This window comes from Felis catus, chromosome D4, assembly GCF_018350175.1.
Source record: "Felis catus isolate Fca126 chromosome D4, F.catus_Fca126_mat1.0, whole genome shotgun sequence".
NCBI classification, from domain to species: domain Eukaryota; kingdom Metazoa; phylum Chordata; class Mammalia; order Carnivora; family Felidae; genus Felis; species Felis catus.
Genome location: NC_058380.1, coordinates 82,670,337 through 82,697,984, shown reverse-complemented (window position 1 = coordinate 82,697,984; position 27,648 = coordinate 82,670,337). Strand labels below are relative to the sequence as shown.

Below are 27,648 nucleotides of genomic sequence, written 5' to 3'. Positions count from 1 at the left end.
GTTGTTCAGAGTTTAATCCTTTAGTAGATAATACTGCAGTGAACATCTTGTGGCTGCTTTGGACGGATGCAGTTCGTATTTGAATGAGTTAGACCATCAGGTCAAAGCACTTGATGAACACTGTGACTTAGGGACTGCCAGACCACTTCCCAAACAGGCTGTATTTGTTTATAGTGAATGCTGCCAGCTGTATATGAGTTACCATTTCTGCTGCAGCCTTGCCAGAATTGTGTGTGTGTTCATGTATTTTTGTGTTTATTTTGCTAATAAAATAGGTATAAAATGGTATTGCAGGTTTGCTTTATTTCTCTTTGGTTACAGGTTACTGAATATTTTCCATGGGTTTGTTTTCTGTTTATATTTTGTTAATGTCTTTTCCCATTTATCTTATAGGACTCTTGTTTTTTGTTTTTTTAATAAATTGGAATGAGGTCTTTTATATTGTAATAGCTTTTGCTATATGTATAATATAAACATTTTTTCATATTTTTATTTTAGTTTTTTGTCTTTAACTTGCCAAGTATAGGAGTTTGTATCATTCCCTATATTTCATAAGGAAAATTCTCAAAGACAGAAAGTAGAAATCATTTTACAGTAAACACCCATAGAATTCAATCTAGGTTTTTCCATTAACACTCGACTGTGCTTGTTTGGGCACATATTTATTTACCTGCCCATCCCACATGCTATCCATCAATCCATCGTATTTTATGACGCATTTTAAAGTAAATCACAGACATCAGTATACATCCGCCTAAATAATTGAGCATGTTTATTATTAACTGAAGTTCAGTATTTTTCTTTTGAGGTTAAACTTACATACAGAAATTGACTGGGAGTGGAATGCCTAACAGGTACCTCTCTGTTAGAGAGGGTAGAAAGACCTTCTTATAGTGAGAGTTTCCCTAATGAAAGGTGTATGGATAAAATCAGTTGAGTGTTTACATATTACTATAAGGCACCTAATAATGAAAACTTTGTGAGGCTATTAGAGTTTTCTTTATGATTTTCATCATAACTTCATTATTTTATTATTTCTTTGGTGTTGTTTGCTTGTCAAGAACTCACAGTTTTTTCATTGTGCCAGGCTCATAGCATATGCTTGGTGATAAAAGCACGGCCCTTGCCCTCAAGGGGAAAACATCCCAGAGTAGACCTCTTGCTTTGTTTTGCATTTTATTTTAAAGTAGGAGTGCAGTTCATAATCTTAGGACCTGAACACCCGGACTGAGTTTCAGAACTAGAGGATTGCCGCTGTGTCTTTTTGAGGCCAATTAGAATAAAAGTACGGTCAGGGAGCACCTGGCTGGGTCAGTCAGAGGAGCGTGTGACTGTTGCTCTCGGGGTCGTGAGTTCAAGCCCCATGTTGGGTATAGAAATTACTTAAATAAAACTTTGGAAAAAAAATGAAAAAAGAATAGAAGTACAGTTGAAAGAGTCTAGTCCAGGGGTGCCTGTCTGGCTCAGTCGGTTTGGCATCTGATTCTTGATTTCGGCTCAGGTCATGATCTCATGGTTTGTGGGTTCGAGCCCTGCATTGGGCTGGCTCTGCGTTGGCAGTGCAGACCCTATTCAGGATTCTCTGTCTTCCTCTTTCTATGTCCCTGCCGTGCTCCCTCTCTCTCAAAAATAAAGAAACATTAGGGGTGGCTGGGTGACTCAGTCGGTTAAGTGTCCGACTTCAGCTCAGGTCACGATCTCACAGTTCATGGGTTCGAGCCCTGTGCTGACAGCTCAGAGCCTAGAGCCTGCTTTGGATTCTGTGTCTCCCTCTCTCTCTCTGGCCCTCCCCCCCACCCCGACCACATGCTCTGTCTCTGTCTCTCTCAAAAATAAAGAAACACTAAAAATTTTTTTTGAAGTGTAGTCCATAACCAGTTACTGTTATATTGGAGTATTAAATTTCAGTAGAACAAAAAGACATCATATTGATTTAATTTAAATTCCCTATAATAAAATAATGATATTTTGAACTCTTAATATGTGCCAGGCACTGTGCTAAGCACTTTGCAATTACTAACTCATTTAATCCTCACTAAAACAGTGTGCGGTAGGTTCTGGTATTGCCTCCTTTTTATAGATAAGGAAGAATGTACCTTCTGTGTGATTTTTTGTTTAGGTAAATATAATAGATTAAACACACAAAACTATTTCTGTTCTTTCCCAAAACTAAAATGAATTCAAGAATAAATCAACAAGCACAAAGAGCAGATGAAGCAGAGATTTTTAAAAATAATAAAAAAATACTATTATCAGTGTTATGCCTGTATTTAAAAACTAAGGTGCAATGGACAGTAAAACATAATTTATCAAAATTGAATCAAGAAAGAAAAATTGAATAGGTCATTTAATTTATAGAAGTTGAGTCAGTATATAATTTCTTTTTTTCTGAAACACTCAGATGGTTTTACAGATATGTTTTGTCAAACATCTCAAGGAACAGATAGATCCCTGCAGTCTTAGACAAACTTCTTGAGAGTCTAGAAAGAAGGAATACACTCCACCTTTTCTTGTGATAATTGTGTAACCTCGACGTGCAGCCACACAGGAGATAATACAGGAAAGAAAGTTTATCAGCCAATCTCAGTCATAAACATAATAGTTTTAAAGAAACTGGTAGCAAATGTATGAACAATATAATTCATAATAACTAAGTTGGGTTTATTCCAGAAATGTAAGGTTGATAATATTAGAAAAGTCTGTTCGTATAGCTTACCACATTAACATATTAAAAGGGAAGATTCATAGGGTCACCAATAGACCGAGAAGCGTGGTAAGTTCATGAATAGGAAGACAATGTATTTAAGATTCCATTCCACTCTAAAATGATCTATCTAGATTGCATACAGTTCCATTGAAAATCCCATTAGGATTTTACACAGTGCTTGGCAAACTGATTCTAAAATTAATGCAGAAGAGTCCAAGGAAGAGCGAAGACATACTTGAAGAAAAAGAATGGGTCATGGAAACTTGCTTTACCCGCTATCAACATTTTTTGTAGGGCTGTAGTAATTAAGATGCTAGTAATGCACAGGAATACACAAATCGTCTTGACGGAACAGGATCGACATTGCAGAAACAGGCCATGTGTGTGGGGCTCTCGATAGACAACTGAAGTGGCATTGTAAAATCTGAGGGAACGGATGGAGCTTTCAATAATTGATTATCCACATGGAGAAGAAAAGGGAGACGATTTCTATCTTATACTCTCTGCAAAACCGAATCTCAAATGCGTCAAGGACTTAAGTGTGAAAGGCAAAGTTTTAAAACTTCTAGAAGACAAAATAGAATAATATCTGTGATCTTGGAGTAGGGAGAAATTTAACCAAATAATCCAAAATGTACATTGTATAAAGGAAAAGATTAAAATTGGGAAAGTTTGTTCATTAAAAAATATTCAGAGAGGGGCCCCTGGGTGGCGCAGTCGGTTAAGCGTCCGACTTCAGCCAGGTCACGATCTCGCGGTCCGTGAGTTCGAGCCCCGCATCAGGCTCTGGGCTGATGGCTCAGAGCCTGGAGCCTGTTTCTGATTCTGTGTCTCCCTCTCTCTCTGCCCCTCCCCCGTTCATGCTCTGTCTCTCTCTGTCCCAAAAATAAATACAAACGTTGAAAAAAAAATTAAAAAAAAATATTCAGAGAATGAAAAGACACATCACAAGCTGGAGTTGAGATATTTGCCATATGTAACAACTGACAGAGTATTAATATCTGAAATATATAAAGAACTACTGCAGTTGAAAAGCAGAAGACAAGTCTATCAATGGAAACATTGGCCAAAAGCACAAATCGGCATTTCACAGAAGAAAATGGCTAATAAAATATGTGGAAAGATGCTCAACTGCCTTAGTAATCAGACAAGCAAATTAAAATTACAATGATTAAAATACTAGGTTTGCAAAAATGTGATGTCTGATAAAGTCAAGTGTTCTATCAAAATTGCATTGGGGAAATTCATGAACTACTCTGAAAAGTATGTGGCACAATTATTTGCATACACTCAAAACTCAGCACTTCCATCCCTGGGTAGAATTGTGTGTGTTTGTGTGTGTGTATATGTGCATGCATGTGTGTGTGCATACACCTACCTACACACACTCATTGGTCATTTATAGTGAGGTTCATGTACAAGTATGTTCATAGCAGCATTGGGTCTTTTGCTTTTGTTTTTTAAACCTGGACAGAGGCTGCATGACCACTAACAGAGAACAGATAAATTATGGTATAGTCATACAATGGAGTCCTGTTATCACTGAAAAAGAACTAACCTACCAACATGATTAGGTCTTTAATACAGACTTTTGAGTGAAAGAAGCTACTGAAGAATATACAGTATGGTTTCATTCACATAAAATTCAAGTAAGAGAAATTAAAAGGGATATTACTTACAGATACATACAAACTGCATGGGGGCAAAAGATATGACAACACAAAATTTAGGTAGCAGTTTCCTCAAAAGGAGTGAAAACAGTATAGTCAGAAAGAGGCATACAAGGGACATCAACAGTACTGTTTTCTGTCTTGAGCTTGGTTAGGGAATCGGCAAACTATTCTGTCAGGCGTCCAATAGTAAATATGGCTTTGTAATCCAAATGGTCTTGTAATTACTGGACTACAACCTTATAGTTTACAATCCGTAAACTAGTGGGAGAGCCTGTGTTCCAGCAAAACTTTATTTACAAAAATAGGCAGGACAGACTTGGCCTTCAGGCTGTAGTTTGTCAACCATGAAGCCAGGGTGCTGGATTTCAGATTCTTAAGTTTTTTTTGTTTGTTTTAAAAGTTGATTATATGGGAGCACCTGCGTGGCTCAGTCGATGAAGCGTCCAACTTTGGCTCAAGTCATGATCTCACAGTTCATGGGTTTGAGCCCTGCGTTGAGCTCTGTGCTGACAGCTGGGAGTCTGGAGCCTGCTTTGGTTTCTGTGTCTCCCTCTCTCTGCCTCTCCCCCACTCGCACTCTGTCTCTCAAAAGCGAATAAACTTAAAAAAAAATTTTTTTTACGTTGATTATATGATATACATAATTTTATATGTATATATATTTCAGAATTTTTGAAAAGTTGAAAAAGAAGATACCAAGCCCCTTCATCGTGAAATGTTACAACACAGAGATAGAGACAAAGCAGTTCTTATGCAAAGGTTAAGAATTAAAATTGCATGAGATTTGGCAGGGGCAGTTCTAGAACCCAGAAGATGGTGCAGCAGTATCTGGTGCTTCTCGGGGAAAAATGATTTCTCACCTGAAATTCCATGTGTATCTAACGGAAGCCGCTATCATACCTCATCAACCTCCTGAGGTCCCTGTTCCTCCACTCTGCCTTCTCGGTTGTGGATACACCATCAGTTCTCTTGAGGGCCAACCACTCTGCTGATCCACCTGACTTCATTCAACTGGTATTTTTCATGGCCCCATTTTAAGGCAGTGGGGATACAACAGACAAAAATCCCTGTCCTCACGAAGCTTACGTTCTAGTAGGTAGACCTTCAGTAAACTAAGTTAAATATATAGTACAGTAGCTAATGATTAATACTAAGGAGTAAAATAAAATGAAGAAGGAGACTGAGAAGGGTAAGGCATTGCATTTTTAGGTAGATGGTCAAAGAATGCCTTATTCGGAAGGTGATGCTACAGGTTCCTTCTTACTACCTTAAGAGAATTCCTCTGACATTGAGCTCCTCTCTGATGTGTCTGTTTGCTTCTCTATTGGCTATTCTTAGGAGCTTGCTCATATGGTGGAATAGCTCCCAAACTTCAAAACAAAACTTCCACATCCCCTTTATCCCATTTTTATTCTCCCTTTTAGAACAAAACTCCTTGAGAGTTACTTCTATTGTGTCTAATTCTCCCCCTCCCCTCTCCCCAGTCTGCTGTTAGGATTTAGCCTCATCCTTTCCACTGAAACCGCTTTGTTCAGGGCACCGATGACCTCATATCAAGTAAAATTCAAATGAATTAGTGCTTACAGAGTCCTTAGAATGGAGTCTGGCCTATAGTGTGTGTGTGTGTGTGTGTGTGTGTGTGTGTGTGTGTGTGTATAAATATATATTATATACATAAATATATTTATAAGAAGTTAATAACATCTATAATGGGAAGTAAAATACTGTTTAAAATTAGGAAATCGTTATTTAGAAATAGATACTGTGTTGAATGTGAATACTAGGAATTAAGGTTAAGGACTTTTTTTTGAGCTTTTTGTAGTTTTGTTTTAAGGCTATACACATGTATCACTTTGACTTAAACTTTTTGTTTAAAAACAGTTGATTTTTAAATAACTTCTGAATTTTAATGATTCATAGTAGAAACCTTTTTAGGAAGAAGGGGGTGGTTCTTCTTATATCTCACATGTGGTCAACAGCATCCCGATGTGTAATTTCTCCAGGGATACAGTAGGTGAGCAGACATCAATTTTATCCAAGCCTTTGTACTTCTCCAACTTAAGAATTTAAAGTGGTTTTTTATTTTTTTAAGTTTTATTTACTTAAGTAATCTCTGTGCCCAACGTAGGGCTTGAACTCATGACCCTGAGACCAAGAGTTGCCTGCTGTTCCAGCTGAGCCAGCCAGGTGCCCCTAAAGTTTTCTAATTGTTGCCTTTTATTTCCTTAGTAGTGACTTTTCATTGTCTTTTCAATGACACGGGGAATGCAAAGGTTGTTTTAATAGCCTGAGGTTTCTTCTTCTTTTTTTTTTTTTTTAATGTTTATTTGTTTTTGAGAGAGAGACACAGAGCATGAGCAGGAGAGGGGTAGAGAGAGGGAGACACAGAATCTGAAGCAGGCTCCAGGCTCTGAGCTGTCAGCACAGAGTCCAACATGGGGCTCGAACTCACAGACCATGAGATCATGACCTGAGTCCAAGTGGGATGCTTAACCAACTGAGCCACCCAGGTGCCCCTCTTGCCTGAGGTTTCTGATGGCCGTCTCTTGATAAACCAAGATGTGGCCTATCATTACCTTGGCAAACCACATTTTTCTCAATTTTGTTTGATAAGATGTAGGCTTGATCCTCCTCAGGACCATCAAGCATCTGAAAGATGAAAACTGTCGAACACTCCAGAGTGCCATTTTCTATATAGATGACTGTGTCAATAGAGATGAACCCAGCAATATTTAGTTCAGAGTCAAGTAATACTCATTTCGGGCTTTTCTTGGTCAATAATGTGATACTCTATATAAGAAAAATGTGAGTTTTTGTTCTCTTTGCTCAGTTAATGCATATTGATTGTTTTCCTTTATAAATGATAAATAGGGAAGGCTTACCTAAATCTTGTTCTCTAATGTAAATACTTCAGTGTGATCTCTTCTGGCACAAAGGCCCCATTTTTCTTCCAGATTTTTATATCTGAATTTAACTCCTGGTGCTTTTTTTTTTTTTTTTATTTTTTGTAAGTCTTATGGATAGCAGGTCGGTCTAAGACAAGACCTTTATGGACATGGTGTCCTGTAATTCCAAGAAGAGTCCTGGAAGATCAGTATTGTCCCCATTTCACAGAATGGTTCATCCCCTCAGAGAGATGAAGTAAACTGACCAAGGTTAGGTCCTAGGACCTTAGGGCCTTAGGATGCTGTGTGGCTTCAGGAAAGGGAGAAACAGCCAGGAGGATGACACATACAAATGACTCATAGTCCCTACACAGCGCTTGCCTTGGGGATCAGGTATGTTTATTGGGTGTCACCTCAAACCATTATCAGAACCCTAGCCGTGGGAACTGTCAAAGGAGCCAGAGGCACATTGTTAAAATATCCTCCCACTGAGGGAATTTGAGAATTCTCCTAGAGAGCCAAAGAAATAGTCTGAGCCCAGTCCGAAGGATAAGGTGGCTGATGGAGCTGGTTAATACTGGTTTGGGTAAAAAATAAGTCCCTGATTGTATAGTAATTAGAGGAACTTCTTGTGTAGCTTGTAAATCGTTCCAAGACTGCCAAAGAGGTGTGTTGACCGCATCAGTGGACTAAGTGTGTAGAACGCCCTCATTCAGATTCATACCCCTGTGTTTTATAAGGGAGGTCCCCAGTTCTCCCTCACACCCTGTTAAAATTCTTCTAAGTTAACCTTTTTCAACCACCTACGATGTGCCGGGCATTGTGCTAATCCTGTGTGTGTGTGTTCATTAGTTTTTGCAGCAACCCTAGGAGCTAGTTGGTTGGTTCTCTTCTCCCTTTGCAGATGAGAGTATCTGGCCCTGGGAAGGTTGCAGTGTCTTGTCTAAGATGCTTGTCTCTGCCAGCAGAGATGGGATGGGAACCCATCACCTTTGAATGCACATTCAGAACATTTTATTTCAGATTTTGTAAGCACTTGCTATATGCCCGGCCCCACCCAGCACCAGGGAAAAAGAAGGGCGATACGTGAATTTCTAACTGACGCACTCGCCCATGAGCACTGCTCAGATTGAACCCACTGTGTCTGTGGTTGTTACATTCACCCGTCCCCTAGCCTCACCCCAGCCATGAGCGCGGCCTTGGTGGGTCCCTGGGCGGTATCTTCCCCAATTCACTGTGGCTTCAGGCTTCTATTACTGGAGTTCCTGTCAGCCCCTGGGCATCTTGGCCCTAATCGCTCCTTCTATAATTTAGGGGTAGTGCAAGAAGTTTTGTAAACCGAGAATATCCAGTAAATGATGACAAAGGCATATTTACTTTCTAAAGGAAAGTATTTTATTTGTTTTAATTAATTAATTTGTTTGTTTTATTCAGCGGACTTGTTTTTAATGTTTATTTATTTTTGGGAGAGAGAGAGAGAACGTGAGCAGGGGAAGGTCAGAGAGGGAGGGAGACACAGAATCCAAAGCAGGCTCCAGGCTCCAAGCTATCAGCACAGAGCCCAGTGCGGGGCTCGAACTCACGAAACGTGAGATCATGACCTGAGCTGAAGTCAGACGCTTAACCGACTGAGCCACCCAGGCGCCCCTCAGCAGACGTTTTTGGTTTTTTGGTTTTTTGGTTTTTTTAAAAATTTTTTTTTCAATGTTTTTATTTATTTTTGGGACAGAGAGAGACAGAGCATGAACGGGGGAGGGGCAGAGAGAGAGGGAGACACAGAATCGGAAACAGGCTCCAGGCTCCGAGCCATCAGCCCAGAGCCTGATGCAGAGCTCGAACTCACAGACCGCGAGATCGTGACCTGGCTGAAGTCGGACGCCCAACCGACTGCGCCACCCAGGCGCCCCAGCAGATGTTTTTTAAAACAATTTCTGAGGAAGGAAACACAGTTGAGTGACAAGACCATCACCTAATTAATTGAGCCTCCACATCTAATTATTTGTGTAGTACTCACAACTATGAAAAGAATGGTTACTTTTCTGATAGTACCTCATTTAGGGGAGAAAAACCGCCAAATGTCTTCTCCCTGTCAGTTTCTTCCTAAGTGTAGTGGTGGAGGACGTGGGTGAGCGATACTGAGTGTCGTAGGTGTGCAGAGACGGGTACCTTCCCAACCTTGCCCCAGTCCCACCCCACCCACTCCCGCTAACAGCATCCATTTACCTTGGTGCCGCCTGGTCTCGTCCCCTAAGAGGGCCAGTTTGTGCACGAGGCTGTTTTTTCAGACCTGGCTTCATTTTCGCTCCTTTCCTGATGAACTCCACCTGTTCCTGACTATGCCAGCCTGTGTCATGGGACGGGTACCCGAATGATGTGTGTAAAGCTTTCCTAGCTCTCCTGGCCTAGAAATAACTAATCCTGTTTGCTTATCTGCAGCTCTTGAAGCAGAGAGGAGAGTGGCAGTTTAAGAAGGTTGGAAATACTGGACCCGAGCCAGGCCCTCTCTGCCTGCACACTCCACTCTGCATGTTCCAGCCGTAGGAACAAACTGCATTATTTTGTTTCAAACTGTGCTCAAGGGAAGCCAAGACCTTGTAACTGGAAACTTACCAAACAGAGAATTCTAAGACTAAATTTAGTGTTCTATTTAAAAAATAAAATAAAATCGAACATTTTGTTTGTTCATCTTTTATATGTTAAAAAAAGAGAGATTAACCTAGTTCACACTAACAACCTAAGAAGAGTATTCAAAGAAGTGAGAAGAAAACTAATCCTCTTGGTGAAGAGGGAAATCCTTAACAAAATGTAATGAAGTGGCGTGAAATACAGACTCTGCAGCCAAACTCTCAAACAGCGTAGCCTCTCTAATCTTCATCACATAAAATTTTATTGTGGCTCAGAGAATATTAAAAACTTAGAAAGAAATGAAAGGAACTTCCACTGGCAGGAAGTAGGAGAGAAAAGATTGGTATGTTTTCTTTATGTGGGTTTTTCTCTGGTTTTGAAACGTAAATACAATTACCTGCTTTTTGAACTGTGTTCTTCATTTAATTACGTGTGCATTGGTTTTCTCCTGTTCATGTTGAGCTGTAACTAGAAAGAAGAACCTGGAGATGTTACAGCGGCTACGTAATATAGAATCAACCGTTTAATTTGTGAGACTTGAAAAAATGCTGTGATTCCGGGGCGCCGGGGTGGCTCAGTCAGTTAAGCGTCTGACTTGGCTTCAGGTCATGATCTCACGGCTCTTGAGTTCAAGCCCTGCTTCAGGCTCTGTGCTGACAGCTCAGAGCCTGGAGCCTGCTGGATTCTGTGTCTCCCTCTCCCTCTGCCCCTCCCTGGCTCACGCTCTCTTTTTCAAAAATAAGAAAATATTAAAAAAAAATTGCTGTGATTCAACCAACCCTGGTATCCCTAACTAGTTTTTGCTGCACCTCTCCTGCTTCTGCTCCCATTGCTTCGGTAAGCATCAAGCACCTGCTTTGGACGAGATACAGGATTCAGATTGCTAGTGATTCCCAAATGCTCATCCGTGGGTTATTTGTGTTAAAATGGCCCAGGGTACTCATCTAAAAATTCAGTTTTTTGGCCACCATCTCCAGACATTCTGGTTCGTAAGGTCTAGCATGAAATCACGAAAGTCTATTTTTTTTTTTTAACGTTCCTTAAATGATTGATACACAGCCAGATTCGGAAACAGTGAATAGACTGTTCTCTAAGACAAAAACAATATTTTTTCTTTGAATACTGTTATTTTGTCTCATTAGACTAATTTTCATTTTGAGACTGCATAATGGAGGCCGTTTAAGTTTGTTTAGAAGATGTGAGTATAGACTAGCACTAAAAAATTCTTTGTTTCCATGTTTCTCTTTAGGAGAGCTTTGATTTTGGCACTAGTGAGTCTAGGATAGGACACAGCTAAGTATAACCTATTTAAGCTGTCAGTAATGTTGGTTGCTGATGCATTCCGCGGTTGTAATTTGGGGTGCATGTGTATAAAGGAGACCTAGAGAGGTGATATTTCTTTCCAGCCATTGCATTGAGAGCACAGCAGAGAATTTTATTTATTATTTTAGTGGTGTGGTCAATTTGTGAAATAGTATATTCTTTAGGTTATAGGACTGATTATAGCTTATTTTTTATTATGCCTCTTCTGAACCAAATCTCTACCCCAAAGCACTAATGGGTAATGTATTCAAGTCATTGGTATCTTAATATGCTTGAAAAGCCCTAAATGGCACCCATGTTGGCAGATGTCATATTGATGTTGTTAAAGAAATTTGAGCACCTACCAGGTGCTAAGTCAGCAAGAACAAGGAGTCCTGATTTCCTGGGGTGTCTGTAGGCTGAAAGTGTGGTCACTTTGAGCTAGAGCCTGATGCGAGATTAGGCTGTGCTGTTGGGTTGCTACAGATCTTATGAAAACTCACATTTTTTCTCTTTTGCTATCTTGATAGCTATGTAGTCTGCCAGCTAGATGATTCAGCCAGCGTGCTGGTGATCTTTTCCCAAGAAAAAGGACAGCAGGGCTGGATGAGAGAGTACCAGACTTCAAATCAGGATGGTGATGTTCAGTTCCTACCTGTGTACTTAATCCTGCCTACCCATCTGGTCTTGGGCCACTTACTTGATTTTTCTGAATCTTTCTGTCCTTTTCTTTTAAAAATGGGGATAGTATTGGGGCGCCTGGGTGGCTTATTCAGTTGAGTGTTTAACTCTTGATCTCGGCTCAGGTCATGATCTCATGGTTTGTGGGTTTGAGCCCCACATCAGGCTTTGTGCACTGACCACACGGACAGAGCATTCTCCCTCTCTCCCTGTCTCTGCCCTTGCCCCCACCCTGAGCTCTCTCTGTCTCTCTCAAATAAACTTTAAAGAGATAAAATAAAAATGGGGACAGTAGTAACACCCACCTTAGGGTTGTTGAAAGAATTCAGTGGTCGTAGATATGAAAGCACGCTGCCCAGTGCTGGCTACATACTGTCCCGTCAGCAGAAGTAAGTGGGCTCCAAAGCGCAGCCAACTCTGATTTGACTTTTAGAAGTAAAGAAGGCTGTAGAGATCCTGGAAGTGTTGTGAGGATTTAATTTGTATAAACGGTAATAGTAGATGTTGAATGAATCTAGGCAACAGAGGATAGTCATGGCAACTCATGAGGTTTTCCATATCTACCCACTTCTCATTAGTCACTTAGTCATTGACTAAATTGTCATTTCTTGTTCAAGTCTCCACAGTCATGACTACATAGAGATTGAGTGGCCTAAAAAGTTGCTCTATTTACTTGAGCCAGTGTTACCACATGACCAGGCTCCCAGGGAGAGGTCTAGCAGCTTCCTGTCTGCATCCTACCAGGCTCTGATTTCTCTGTCTCTCTCTGTCTCTCTCTGTCTCTCTCTGTCTCTGTCTCTGTCTCTCTCTCTGAAGTAGACCTGATTCTTGCCCCAGGCAGAATTAATGATTCCTTCTTCATAGGCTAACACACTTGAACCTCTATCATAGCACCTCTTTCATAATGCCTTTGTGTTGAAGTTGATTGTTGGCATTTTGATCTTTCTCTCTCTATTTTGAATTGCTTGAGGGCATGGTTTGTACACATAGTGGATTCTCAGTAATTGTCAGATTAATACAGATCCTAGCACAGAGGCAGTTTCCTGTGAGCTAAGAGCACAGGCTCCAGAGCTAGACTCCCTAAGTTCATATCCTAGCTCTGGCACTAGCTCTGTGACCTTGCACAAGCTCCTTAAGTATGTAGTCACCTTAGCTTCCTCATCTGTAAAGTGGGGACACTGCGGCTACCCACCTTGCAGTGGTATTATGAAGATGAGATGAGTATCTAGAAACACTTAGTACAGTGCTTGGCGGTAGTGAATACAGAGGAAGTGGTCGTGGTGGCTAGAGCATGGCTTCAATCTATCTGAGTTGACTGGTACTTTCTAAGGTTGGATTTGCCTGAAAAAATGCTACAGGGGCGATTCTCCCCACCCCCTCATGTCTTCATATCTAGTAACTCCCACTACCTGAGGTTTCCTCAGTTTCTTCACGTATGGCTACCTGAGAGATGGGTACTCGTGATTCCATGTTCAGTTACACCATCTTTCTTTTTAAAAAAATGTGATCCTTTATTAGAGCGTTAGTGTAAATTGGCTAAACATAAATGAAGAGCTTAGGAATATTTTCAAAGAACTGTTAATATCCACTTACCCAAGAATTGAGGCGGCATATTTCTTTTTGAGTGCCAGCTTGGATCCATTGGCAATGGTCGCGTGGTTGGAGGAATCTTCAGGCCGTGGCCTGACTCTGTAGTTACTCATGTCCATCAGGCACAGAATGGAAGACAGCACCTTGCTGTCCCTGTGTTTAAATGAATTATCAATCCCCATGTAACTTTGCCTTTTTCTCTTTCACTTTCCTCACTCTTGGTGCTAGGGGCCTATTGGCATAATAGTTTACCATACCATAGCTTCTGCCCCTGCTTTGGAAGCTAGAGCTTTACTCTGGCAGTTTTAGCTGCTTTGCTATTTTGAAGTGTCAAATCTTGACACAAAAGCTTATCGTCCTGGCTAATAACTTACTCTAATTACTTTACCTAGTAGATAGCTTTAAAAAAAAAAAAATGGGAGCTAGAAGTAGTTAAGCAGGGCATCGCCTGAGAAAGCTTCCTCTTGACTGGCTGCTCCTGCTCTCAGAGGAACGCACTCTGCTCGATTCCATGTTGGTGGGTTGGATTTTTTTTTTCCCTTTCCCCAGAGGATAGTGGAGAAACAAGAGGTAGGATGAGTTCCATCCAACTAAAAGAGAAAACTACTGGAAGAAAGATTGTCTCCACCCTCTGCAAAAAAATAAAATAAAGAAGCATTACATTTTGGCTTCTAAGGAAAGCAGGACTTTCTTTGCTCTTTTCCCTCTTTCCACGCACATGTCTGGCATCTGTCTAGACCGGCCGAAGGTCTTTGATTTCTGAGGCCTTATAAGTTGTCTTTATGTTAAAGCATCTTTGATAGTTTCTTAAAAGCCAACTCTTCCCTCACTAAATATAGTAAACACAATGTGATCATAGCTGAACCGTTTGTAATGAAAGGTTTTTCTTATACCCTTGGAAGGGTTGAGTAGATTAACTTTCATAGTCCCTGCAAAAAACCTTTTTGTTGATTTCATTGTGGGTTTTCTATTTGAGAATAAGTAAAAATCAAAAACAAACAAAATCCACAACACTATTTGATTCACGGCACCGTTTATTTCCTGATGACTACAAAGGTGGCTTATAATTAAACAGAAGAATCTAGTTCTCAAACTGAGAGAGCTGACAACTTCTACAAGGCATACAACATTTTCTGCAACTGTCCTGCTTTGGAAAGTTCTTGGTTGAAGTGAGTCGACTTAAAAATGACCTATCTTTAAAGTTAGAAATCTGGTATTCTTTCTGTACTCTGTGTTTGTTCGTTTGTAATCAATTTCCTGGTGTTTGGCTTCAGAGGGGAGATCCAGATGCTGCCTCTGACTAACCCCGTGATGAAGCAGGTGTCAGTTTGATCTTTCCTGAGTTCTAGGCTGTGAAGAGTGACTGTGCCCATCTGATTGTCTGTCAGCCTTTGGAACTCAGAATCTCAATACCTTTTAGAGATGTGCAGCTTCAATTGTGATCTCTTAAGCAATTACAATTTGTTAAATGTCTGGTAATTGTGCCTGCCGTTCCTCATGGTGTGAAGCTGAAGGCATCCTAACATTCCCCAGCATTTGCTCAGCACCTGCTCTGTGTCCAGCATAGTAAGAGAAGAGGAAGGGAAATCCAATGTGGTCTCTGCCCTTGAGGAACTCACATCTTTGGTTTCACGCCCCTGGTCTCCTAAGATCATCTACCTCTGAGATATCCAGAGTGTTGGGGGTCAAGCACAGAGGAAGGCTGTGCCCTCCACAGTCAGGTGATAAGGCTGCAGTGGTTCTGAGGTAGCACATGAATTCCAGGTGGACCCCTATAACTGTAGACACGAAAAAGCAAGACTAGCTTTGAGACAGACCCTGTTTTACTTAGTCAGTCATAGCTTAGTCAGTATAGCTGAGGAAGGTGAGCTGGGGCAAAGGGGGCACATCCTTCACGTCAAAGGATGGCAGTTCCTCTAGATCAGAAATTGTCAGAGCTGGAAGAGGGCACAGAGATTACAGAGTCCAACTTCTCGTTTTCCATGTAGGTGAAATTGAGACCCAGGAGAGGAAGCAGCTTGCTCAGATCAAAAAGAGTTAATGGAAGCTCCATGGAAGTATATGAAAGGGAACATGACAGAAAGCCGGGCTTTCAAATAGGTGTGCCAGATTGGGGTGTAAGCCTTTCCGTTTGACCAACAATCATTATGCCACTGTCTAGAATTTCCAGTGGATTGAAGACCGTATAACACTTTAGTTAAGTATCACTAATCCTCAGGAAATTATCACATCTGTGTTTGTTTTAAAAATGATTATTTTCTGTTAATTGGCACTTTACCAGATGATTTGGTCATCCAACAGCACGGCAAATGTATTTCTACATAACGTGGCCATACTGATAGGAACAGTATCTTGCCTAACTCAGAATCCTCCGTATGATGTATAGACACAGGGTAGACACTCAGAAATTTTTTTAGTTAACTTACATGTTGTGGAAACACAGCGGCTATTATAGCCTGACAGACCTGGATGTGAGTCCCAGTTCTGTCACTTATGAGCCGTGTGGCTTTGGGCAAGCTATTTCACCTTTGAGGCTGTTTCCGTATCTGAAATGTGGTGATGACTGTATATGTATGTAAACTTGCACACTTCTTAAACAATACTTTGCAATATCCTAAAATCCCCAACATGGTACCTGGCACATAACACTGTTGGGATTCCTTTTTTTTTTTTTTTTCTTTCCATGGAGAGAGTCTTACTTTTGTTTCATGTTGAACTGCCGAGCTGCCATTACACACACACACACACACACACACACACACACACACACACACACACCTCTCTCTCTCTCTCTCTCTCTCTCTCTCTCTCTCTCTCTCTCTCTTTGTGATTTTTCCAGCTCTATCATTGATCACTCTCCATGTCCTATCCCTATTGCCTTCTTTCTTTCTCTCCCTTTGCCTCAGAGAAAACTAATGGAGCCATACAGAAAGCTCCAAGATAGAACTGACCTTGTGCACCTTTAATTGAGGACAGAATTTACTAAAAGTGCGTCTAGAAACCCACCAGTGGTTTACTTTACAATCTGTGTCCTGGCTAGACTGGCTGTTGGCTGTATAATTTGTCTAGTTTTGTCTGGAGTCTTAGACTATTCAGCTGCTTCAGGGCAAAATCTTTTGGGGTGTCATTAAATGGGATTGATAATTGGCTTCTGATGAATATTCATTGTGACTAATGACTTTGGGCAAATTTTACACATACTATCTTTCTATTCTCCCACTGAGTGAGATTTTGATAGGATCATTTTCTTCAACTTGCACTTCAATTAAATATTCACAATGCCCCTTTGTTGCCTATAATCCAAATTGTATACTTCCATTACTTTAAAATTTTGTATTCTGTAAGGAATGAGCATAGGCTTTTAGGAACCTTAGTTTTAAAAATGGAGTTGGCCTTAGAGGTGTTTTTAAATTAAGTGGCTGATGATAATTTATGGGATATAATGTTATTTCTGATGAAGCTCTGATAAATCCCAACACTTTTCTTGTGGTTGCCTCACCACTATTCCTAAGTAACAATGTACATTGTTTTTCCACTTAGTGTTTTGGAAAAGAGTCAAACAGTTTTCCTGTTTGTTTTCGTAATCAAATGGGTAAATGCATTTTACTTCAATTGCAGAGATTTGGCCTTTAGAAAACTCCCAATGAAGATGATGATGAAACACCTTAAAAGTTTGATTTTTATGAGAGATAGGTAATTTTAAAATCTTGACATTTAGCTTTTAGGGTTTTTGTTTTTTGTTTTTTTTAAGGAAAAGGAGACATGAAAAGAACATTGTCTGGAGCTAAGATCTCTGCCACTTTATTGCTTGAAATAGGATTTTGACTCAAACCAACTCAAGCTAAAGAGAGGCAGGGAATCAAGTTCTATCTCAACCAGGAACATTCTATTGAATGACTTTTTCAAAGAGAATTACAAGTGAATTCGTGTGATGAGGACATCTTATGTTTGTATGTCACCTTATAGATTTTGAAGGGCTTTTACTTACTTATTTGATGTGTTGCAGAGTTATAGAATAGACATTTGTTGAATGATTGGACGAATGAATCCATTGACACGATTTCCCAAAAGTGGCACATTTGTGTGTCTGGGCTTGCCCTTATTGTTTTGGAATTTGAGTCATGTACCCCAGTCTGTGAGACTCATGGAAATGTTGGTCCGATAGTTGAAAGCCAGGCCACTATCTTTATATTGTGAATATACTTTAAGTTGGAATTGTTTTTTTATTTATGGAAGAAACATTGCATTAACTTCCACCTACATCTGTGCTGTGCCACTGAGAGAACATGGGGAAGAAGAGAGACATGGTCTTTCTGGGCCTTACAGTGAGAGGACAAATATGCAGACAGGTCTAGTCCCATTAATAATGGGGGCTTACACCCAGGAGAGCCGTGAGGGGAACGTAGTGCTTTCGCAGAGACCCAGAAGAGGAGGAGTTTGCTAGGGGCACAGATCCAGGAAAGGAGTACATAGCTACTCCTAAGTCTGAAATGATTTATTCAAAGGATAAAGTTGGAGAAGGCAGTAAAGACCATGGAGCTGCTCTACAGGTAGACTGAAAGTTGATGGAGACAGGCCTGCTCCAGACGTGCCCCCAAAGACTCCAAGTAGGATGTTACATGACCGGACCTGCATTTTAGGATGAGTACTTTGGCAGCTGGTTAAAGTATGGGCAGGAAGAGCTGGGGCCCAAAGCCAGGGTAGCCCTCCGGCCTGACTTCAGGGTGCAGTTGGAGTGAAGTTTGTTCATTTTCCATTCATACGACACCAGCAAAGATTTTTCATCTCTTCTAACCCTGAAGAGATTAGTCATGTAAAATGTGACAGCCTTCTTTATATGGAATCCTACCGAAATGGGTTGAGAAGGGATGGATTAAACCTACAAGCCTTGGCAGAGTCGCTGGGAACAGCTCTTGAGAGCTTGCTGGATCAGCTCCTGTTCATGACATGTACCTGATTTAAAGAACAGGGTCTGGAGGGAAAAGGAGGCGGGGGAGAAAGTAGCGGCCCTGGATTTAATACACAGCTCTCACAACTGTGAAACATCAGCAGAATATCCAATTTAAAGCTGTTCATGTTACACTAACCTCTGGGATTCTTTTAACTGGGCCTTGGCACGTCACTCTTTCGCCACGTAAATGTCCTTCTGTCAGCAAAGGCCAGTTAACAGCTTCCAAAAGAAGCAAAGTCCTCATGGGAACAGGCTTCCCAGAAACCAAAGAAACATTAAAGAAGAAAGGCAGAAAGAAACATGTGTTGTTGGCTTTTGTCGCTTCACAGCCATATCTCCAAAGGTGTTGGGTTTTTTCCTTCCATATTGAATTTTGTAGCAATTTTATTCCATTATATCTTTGTCCCTAATTTTTAATTCTCTCAAATCCTCAGATGATGTGTCTAGCTCTTAAGAAAAAGAAGGAATATGTCAAAAGAAGACGGAGCGGAAGGATTAGTCAATAAACAGTGTTGGGGCAATTGATTAACTATGTGGAAAAAATAAATTCTCACCTCCGTCCTTAAACCTAAATTAATTCCAGATGGATCAAAGAGTTAAATACTGGGGAAGAATTTGGAGGACTTTCTTAGTATAACAGCAGTAGAAACCATCATGAAGGAAAAGATTTGTCTGTGTAATTATTTAAGCCTTCTCTTCCCCCAGAAGTACAAAGGAAATTACAGAAGGATAAATTATCTTCAGGAATGTTACAAAGGATTAGCATCCTTTGTATATCCAGTGTTTGCTTGTAAATTACTTTTTCAAAATACTAATGCTCAAAATACTAAGAATGCGAACAGACCATTTACCTAAGAAATATTACCAAGAACAGTGACAAGAGGTTAAGCCTTAGTCATGATCAGAGGAATAAGAAGAAAATCCAGATAGATACACTTTCAAAGCTACTAACTTGACTGCGTTCTTAGTGCTGGTGAAGTATGGAGAGAACATTCTAGTACATGGCTGTGGGAGTGCAAAGAGACTCCATTCTTTATTATATTATTACATTTATTATATTATAGTTATTAAGTGCCTTAAAATATTTATAACCTTTGTCTCTGAATCCTATATTTAGGAACCGTGTATAAAAAGTATTGACATGGGGCAGACTGAGTGGCTCAATCTGTTAAGCGTCTGACTCTTGATTCACCTCAGGTCATGATCTCATTGGTTCGTGGGATTGAGCCCTTCATCAGGCTCTGTGCTAACAGCATGGAGTCTGCTTGGGATTCTCTCTCTCCCTCTCTCTCTCTCTGCCCCTCCCCTGCTCAGGCTCTCTGTCTCAAATAAATAAATTAAAAAAAAAAAAGTATGGACATGATCTGATTATATAACATAATGGTGGGAGAGTAGTTAAATGTAGTTTGGGAAATTCACTGAGTGTCATTAGAAGATAATGTTTCCTAAGAATATTTGAGGACGTGGGAAAATGCCAGCAAATAAACGTGAACTTAAAAAAAGGTAAACGAGCACTGTATTTACAGTAATCCTAATTTTATTAGAAAAGGAAATAAAAGTGCCAATGTATGTAATACCCCAAAATGTCAAGTTATTTTCAGATGGTGAAGACTTTTATTTTCTTTTATTCCTTTTCTCCATTTTCTAACACTTTTACTGTCCATTGTGCATTAGCCTCATAATCGGGGCAGGTGGGGGATTTCTTTTGAAAAGCAAGCTCTTACTAAATTTGAATTAGAGTGATTGGATTAGCTTACAATTTTAAATATGTTGAAAATTGTGTATTTAATTTTATTGCTCAACTCCAGTGACAGCATCTCCTTACTTTGATTTTCTTTAAATGTTTGAGAAAGACACACACACACACACACACACACACACACACACACACACACACACGAAGAGAGAATGAGTGGGGGAGGGGAAGGGGGGGGTGGACAAAGTATCCGCGCCGATAGCAGAGAGCCCGATGCGGGGTTCGAACTCAAGAACCACAAGATCGTGACCCGAGCTGAAGTCGGATACTTAAAAGACTGAGCCGCCCGGGTGCCCCCTCACTGTGATTTTTTAGCTCTGATTCTTTGATTTGCTTCTGTTGCAGTTGACTGCCTGCATCCACGGGTCTGCCGCGATGCTCTACCCCATGTTCTGGCAGCACGTGTACATCCCCGTCCTTCCTCCACACCTGTTGGACTACTGCTGGTAAGGCTGCTACTCCCCCTGTCCTCTGCTGTTCCTTCTCTAGGAACTGATGAGGATGTTAGGTCTGTAACTTGTGATGCAGCTGGTGACTAAACTAGAAATAGTAACTGGAAAATGACATGGATTTTCGACCATGTGATCACATGGCTCTTTTGTTTCCAAACTGTTCTCATCTATGTGATGGCATTCTTAAAAGTTCAAGGCAGTAGATCATACTTCCCATTTCTCACTTTGGGGAAACCAAAGCACCAAGTAGTGGTGTGATTTCTTCCCCCCAAGGTGGACTGGGGACTGGTGAGAAGAACACTTGAGGTACCCAAGGTCTTCACGTTTCGGCCGTACCCTGGCACATTCTGTAGGAGTCGCTCTGGCTGTGGTTGGGGAACACAAGCCAGACCTCAAAGCCCTCTGCACTTCTTTGACGGGAGTTTCGCTGTTCAGGGGAAATGTATTTTAGTGGAAGGCACGCGGCCTTAGAGTCCGCTCTGCCACCTTGGGCGAGTCGCTCAGCCTAAGACTTTGTCTCCTCATCTGTAAAATGAAGTTGTGCCATAAATAATATATGAAGATAAATGATACAGCAGAATAAAGGGCATGATGTAGAAAACCTGACTCATGGTAGGCACTCACAAAATGTTTCTGCAGATACATTGTCACTATCTGTCCTCCACGGATTACCAAAAAAGAGTGTGTCTGTAACTGATTTGGATCTGTTTTTCTTCTGAATAATTTCTTTCTCTGGTGTAATGTTACTAAAGACATTGTCTCCAGACAGCTCAAGTCAGCAGACGTTGATAAGGGAGCACTGTACACGTATAGGAAAAAGTACCGCCTGAGACAAATTAAGAGCTTCAGGAGGAAAGGACCCATTGAGGGATCACAGCCCTGTCACTTAAGAACAGATGATTTAGGGGGCACCTGGGTGGCTCAGTTGGTTGAGTGTCTGACTTCAGCCCAGGTCATGATCTCCTGGTTTGCGAGTTCAAGCCCGCGTCAGGCTCGCTAATGTCAGCACAGAGCCCACTTTGGATCCTCGGTACTCCCCTAACCTCTCTCTGCCTGCCCCTCTCCTGCTCACGTGCGCGCACGCTCTCTCTCTCAAAAATAAATAAACATTAAAAAAAAAAAAAAAAAAGGTGATTTAGGATACTTGCCATCAGTTCACATTGAGCCCAGGTCATAATTCTTGCTGGGTTCTTCCAGCCCATTTTGCAATCCTGTCACTGAAAAGGTTCGTCAAGATAGTTAAATTGTCCTGGGAGCTTAAAGGTATTCCGCAGGACTCCTAATCTGAATGTGTTGTGCTCGCTCTCACCCCAACAAGTCATGTGTACAACCAAGATGTAACTCAGGGCCATCAAGTAAAAATCAGTCACCCTCTCCAGGGCAGTGCAGGGCATTAAGTACCTTATCAAGGTAGGTGTTTTTATCTGTGCCTTTCTCCCACCTCTTAAGAAATTAAGGGACTGTCCCTCTGCTTAGACTTGCCACTTCCTCTTGAGCTTCTAAACCAACTCTCTTGGTTTTTCCATTCTGCCACATATCTCAGAGGAGAGGACTGTGTTTGCTATCGAGTAGTTTGTTGTTGTTTGAGTGAAAGACTGGGGGGCTGGGTGGAGGAGGACCGTGAGGCTCTGAAAGGAAGAAAGAGGTAGGGGGAGTGAGAGGGGGAAAGAGGACAAGACACAGAGCCAGGGGAGGTGGAGGAAGATGGTGAGGGGAGTAGATGGAAAAGGTAGAAAGGGGACATGTGTTCCCTAAGACTCACACAGTGAGTCCCAGTTTCCTTAGCACACCTCCTGCCCCCCACCATGTAATAGTGTCACAGGCACCTACTCCCACACAGACAGGGGCCCCCCTGTACCCATACATACACACTGACATGGGTCCCTTCCCTATGCCTGTGTCTCTGGTCCCACCCCCCCCAACCCCCCCCCCCCCGACTCTCCCTGCACACCTCAGCCCAGGCACGTGCTCTAAGAAGAAGCCCTCAGGTTATCCCTGGAAGAGACACCCCGTGTGTGTTGATGCTGAGCCTCAGATCGGAGCCCTGTGGGCTTCTGAGTGCCGGTATTGGTAGGAGGGGGCAGAGTCATTGCAGTTCCTCTGCCTCCCAAATAGTACAACTTTTTTTTTTCCATTATTTGGGAAGCTTTGGTGGCTAAATTGTCAGCTAGCTTAAAACTAGCAGCTTACGTTCCCAGAACCGTGCAGAGAAAAATGCTTTGTCAGTTACAGCGATAACAGTAGCTGCCATTGTTGAACATCTCCTGTGCCCCAGTCTGTGATGTCACTTAATTCTTCTAGCAACCCCATAAGGCAGGTATTATTAGCTCCATTTCACAGATAGGTAAACCAAGGCCCCAAGAGGTTTAGTAACTTGCTCCAATATAGATAGAGTGTACTGTATGATTCCATTTTTATAAAAACAAACGTGTGTGCATATAAAACTAAAAAATGTGGATATATGTACATATGTAGATGTATGAATGTGGATATGTGTAGACACACACAGATACACACAGGCAGAAATCAAAGAGGACATACACCACGGTGTTAGCAGGGATTGGTGATAGGGAAGAGGGAGAAGAATGCTGCATGATTTTTGTTTTATTTTATTTTGTTTCTCCAGTGAAAAGTATGGTTTCCATAGCTTACAAGTTTCCCTTTAAGAAAATCATTTATTCTAGCCAGTTGTTATTTCCAGCCCTCCATTCTTGTTTGCTTAAAGGATTTATCGACTATATTGCTCTTTGCTGTGGAAGGTGATCCCAGATCCACTTTCCAACTTCCTCTCTCACGCCAGCCCTCTCATGAGCTGTGGTAGCGGCCTGTCCGAGACCGATGATGCCGACAGGTCTTCCTTAAGAGGGAGACTTGACAATGAAAACTATTAAGCCCTTGTCTCCCCCACCTTGCACTCCAAAAAATCCAAGTGAAGACTTGTCTCTTTCAGAGCCTGAGTGGGTTTTTTGATTAGGCTCCATCTTAGAGGTTTCTGTGTATGTGATCGCGGTCCCTCTCCTGGTCTCTTGTTTTCACAGAACTTTTTTTGACATTTGACCAGAGGATGATTGCAGGCCAGTGGGGGTTGGTATCTGTTTATTAACTACAAGATGTAAGAATGATGAAATAAAAGACCCCAAGAGGAAAAACAGATCCTCCATTCAGGGCTTGATTTGATCACCTTCAGCCTGCTACCAACTGCTTTGGTCAGAAACTACAAATGTCCTGAAATTTGAGTCAATGCTAATAACTTTATTCTATTGTGCTCGGTGACTTTCACCACTGTTGAGTTTAATCCTTGGTGGTAAGAGCCAGCAGGGATAACTAGCATTTTGAGTAAAGTGCTAGGAGCTTGAAACATGTAAATTTGAAGGAGGTTTGTTCCTCTGCAGATGATTTAAATGTTAAGTACGTCCCCATGCAGGGGATACACGAAATGGAATCTGAAAACTATTATCTCCTGTAGAAATGAACTCTCAATTTACTCACTGCACAGGAAGGGCAGATTCTAGTCATTTTCACTGCCAGCAGGTGCCCTTTCTATGCATAATAGACTTCGAAAGTGTAATTAACACATGAGGACCACTGCTGCCAGTTTTTCTTCAGGTACATGCTGCTCGGGGTTTTCAGGACAACAGTGTAGGCTGTAAGAGCTTTTTACATGGCACTTGAAGATGAGGTGTTCATTGACTTCTGGACAAAGACATGTTAAATGAGGCTGAGTCCAGATCCTGCTGTTGGTATCGCAAGTCATGGTGCTTGGGCCCAGAGCCCCCAAGAGCTCTAATGCAGCCGAGTGTAGAACAGAGGCCAGGAGCCCAAAGCTCTGGGATGCGGTGAATGTGTGGAAAGTATGATGCTGAAATCCCCGCAATTATGTGGACTAATTGCACATTCACAAATACAGCAACCAATTATCTGAGTTAACTTTAATTAGAGGTATAATCACAGATTTTAATTATCTGAATAAATCAGTTTAGTACAAATAGTCTGCCCTGAATATTTCCCAAATTAAAATTTTCAGCTCCCTTCCCATTTTTGGAGAGGGTGGTAAAGAAAGTGCTGAGGCTTTGGATTTGGACAGACCTGGGTTCAAATCTCAATTTCATCTCTTATTAGCTATGTCACCATTAAAAATCTATTTTATCTCTCTGATCTGCAATATCTTTTTCTGTAAAGTGGGTTTAATTTACCTACTTTGAAGAGCAGCTTTAGGAATCAGAGATGTTGGTCATCCAGTGGTACACAGGCCATTTAGTAAATGGTGGTTGTTCTTATCATGGTTATTATAAACATGGGACATGGATTTTTGGTTTCCAGAAGGTTTAACTCACATCAAACATTCTTGCTTCTGCTGCTTTGTGAGCTCAGGGGAAAACTTTATAATTCATCTTTTCTTTTTACCCCTCAGATTGTTTTTATTTTGATTTTTTTTTTTATTTAACTTGAGTTATTGTATGGTTGTTTTCATTTGCAGCTGTGGCATAAGAATGAAAAGAAAAGAAACAAAAGCAGATGGCAGAGAAAACGAAAGGAGTAAGACATTTCCAGCCCTTATGAATATTTAAAAACATGTGCTGCTGGTTCCTTTCTACTTTAGATCTGTACCATTTTCTTGACTTTGAAAGTGAAAATGAGAATGTTCCCCTACCTTGGCTGATGGCAGCCCTGACCTTGGCCAGTGTTGGGAGAGCCTGCCCATTTCTGGGACAGAAGGACTAACTTGCTGATGAGAATCTGCATTTCCTTTCATTATAATAATCACCATCTCTTGAGTAGTGTGTACCAAACTCTTTATAAACACTATTGCAGATCTTCAAAATCAGGCCATAAAGTGAATAGTACTGGCTCCACTGTATGGATTAGGAAATTGAACCTCAGGGAGGTTTAGTGATTTCAACCACTGTGACACAGCTAAGAAATGGTAGAGCTTGCCCTTGAAATGTAAGGCCTCCTCATGTTAAAGCTTTCCTTATTAATATCCTCCAGAGTTTTAGAGAATAAGTTGCACCCATCACCAAGATTTGGTGAAAAATTTTTTCGTGTAGGCTCCTTGATAACTTGCTAATTATAGACTTACGTTCATTCAGAAAACATTTATAGGGCCCTTACTGTGTACTGGGCACTATGCTAATTAAATGTTGCTAATAAAAGGTCCCAATAGAAACCACATGGTATTTCCCACATAAATTCCTTTTTCTGCCTTATTCTTTCAGAAGTAGTCCTAAATAAGGACTCCAGTCAGTTCCCAAATTGAATCGTGTCTTTGGGTTATTCTGGACACTTGTGGACCCACCTTTGGGACAAAATGTTTCCAGAGCAGATCAGGGCAAGTTCACGTTGTCCCCCAGGGGCCATCCAGATCAAGAGCCACGTTAGTAGCTAATTCTGATGCTCTCTGAGGACACGGTTGAACCAAAAAGTTATATCCTATGTGTACAATTAAGGTGTGAATTTTGCATTTGTCTTTGTAAAATGCATTCTATTTCCTGACATTTCTAGAGGATTCTGTAAGCCGTTTTTCCACTCAGCTTGGGCATGCTCAGATTCTCTGTGAGAGATACCAGTTCTAGATCCTTTATCCATGCTGCCTGTCATGTTCTGAATCGGTCCCCACATGCTGCATCATGCATTCCGTCTAGAATTTTTAGCAAATGGTCTGAAATGTGCCAGGGTGCACAGTCCATGTGGGTGGAGGGCATCAGTCTGGACACAGCTATGAAGTGACTTCTGGATGACCGGAGCTAGGCCCGGTCGAATCTCTGTCTTCATTGATGCCATGAGATTTTGCATAGGGAGTAAATTGATTCTCAAGTTAGTGGGATTCTTGATATTCTTAGTGACAGAAATAAAAATCAATGAAGTGTGGTGTGGTGGAAAACAGAAAAACCTGGCTTTGTTCTGGCTTCCCCATTCACTAGCTTGAACCTCTCTGAACCTCTCTGAGCCTCCTTTCTCTTCTGTCAAGCATGGATAGTAATTACTACTGACACAAGGCAGGTGTTCTATAAATAGTAGGTACTATTTTTTGTTATTAATAACTACATATACGTATTTATAGTTCTATTAATACGAATGTATATAAATGGCCCAAGAAAATCCAGTCGAAATACACAACCCCCAGGTAGAATGGGAGTAGGTTAGGTAGACAGGTGTGGCTAAAATTCTCCTATATATACCAAACCCTGGGATAGGTAGGTTTTGTTAAAGATTGAATTCTAGAGGCTCCTGGGTGGCTCAAGTTGGTTAGGCGTCCAAGTTCGGCTCAGGTCATGATCTCAAGGTCCGTGAGTTCGAGCTCTGCGTTGGGCTCTGTGCTGACAGCTCAGAGCCTGGAGCCTGTTTCGGATTCTGTGTCTTCCCTCTCTCTCTGCCCCTCCCCCATTCATGCTCTGTCTCTGCCTCTCAAAAATAAATGTTAAAAGATTTTAAAGATTGAATTCCAATAAGTGAACAAAAACTGTCATTTCTCTTGTGCAGCAAGTATTTATGAGTGCCTACTACAACCCATTGGGTTGGCATCGGGCATAGAAAGGTAGGAGAAAACAGTCCTTCACAAAAGAACTCAGGTCTCCAGGCAAGAATGGGAGAACAGATTTTTTTAAGCTAAGAAGCAACAAGTCACCAAGACAGGGTGGAACACCACACCAGGAGCTCCTCTGGGAGCAGGAGGACGGGATAAGGGCCAGGGTTTCAGTTCCAGATAGAAGAAGCAGGGAGATGCACCGTGTGTGTTGGTTGAATAAAAGGAAATTATAGATTTCCAGATAAATCTCTTAGTAAGAATTGGCTAAACTTGACCCTGACATTTGAACAGAGAGGCTGAGTAGGAGACAAGTTAAGTTTTGGGTCCAAATCCTGGCTCTGGTCCCATTGAATACATGTCTTTGGGTGAATCACATAACGTCTCCAAGCCTCAGTTTCCTCATCCACCAAAGTATAGCTAAAAATATGGTTGTCCGTGAAAAGCCTGACAACCTGAAAATTTGCTGTCCACCATCAGAGCCCTACGTCAAGATGCACGTG

At 41.3% G+C, this 27,648-nt stretch overlaps 1 protein-coding gene across 12 annotated transcripts in view; it reads left to right on the top strand.

The window, feature by feature from the left end:
* The window catches only part of DENND1A (DENN domain containing 1A), a 510,341-nt gene that overhangs the window by 269,968 nt on the left and 212,725 nt on the right, over positions 1–27,648 (top strand). For all 12 annotated transcript variants that reach the window (XM_045043640.1, XM_045043639.1, XM_045043642.1 and 9 more), the window contains one exon: positions 20,516–20,616. In XM_045043640.1, the coding sequence (XP_044899575.1) occupies positions 20,516–20,616 (101 nt within the window). The remainder of the gene's footprint in view (positions 1–20,515; positions 20,617–27,648) is intronic.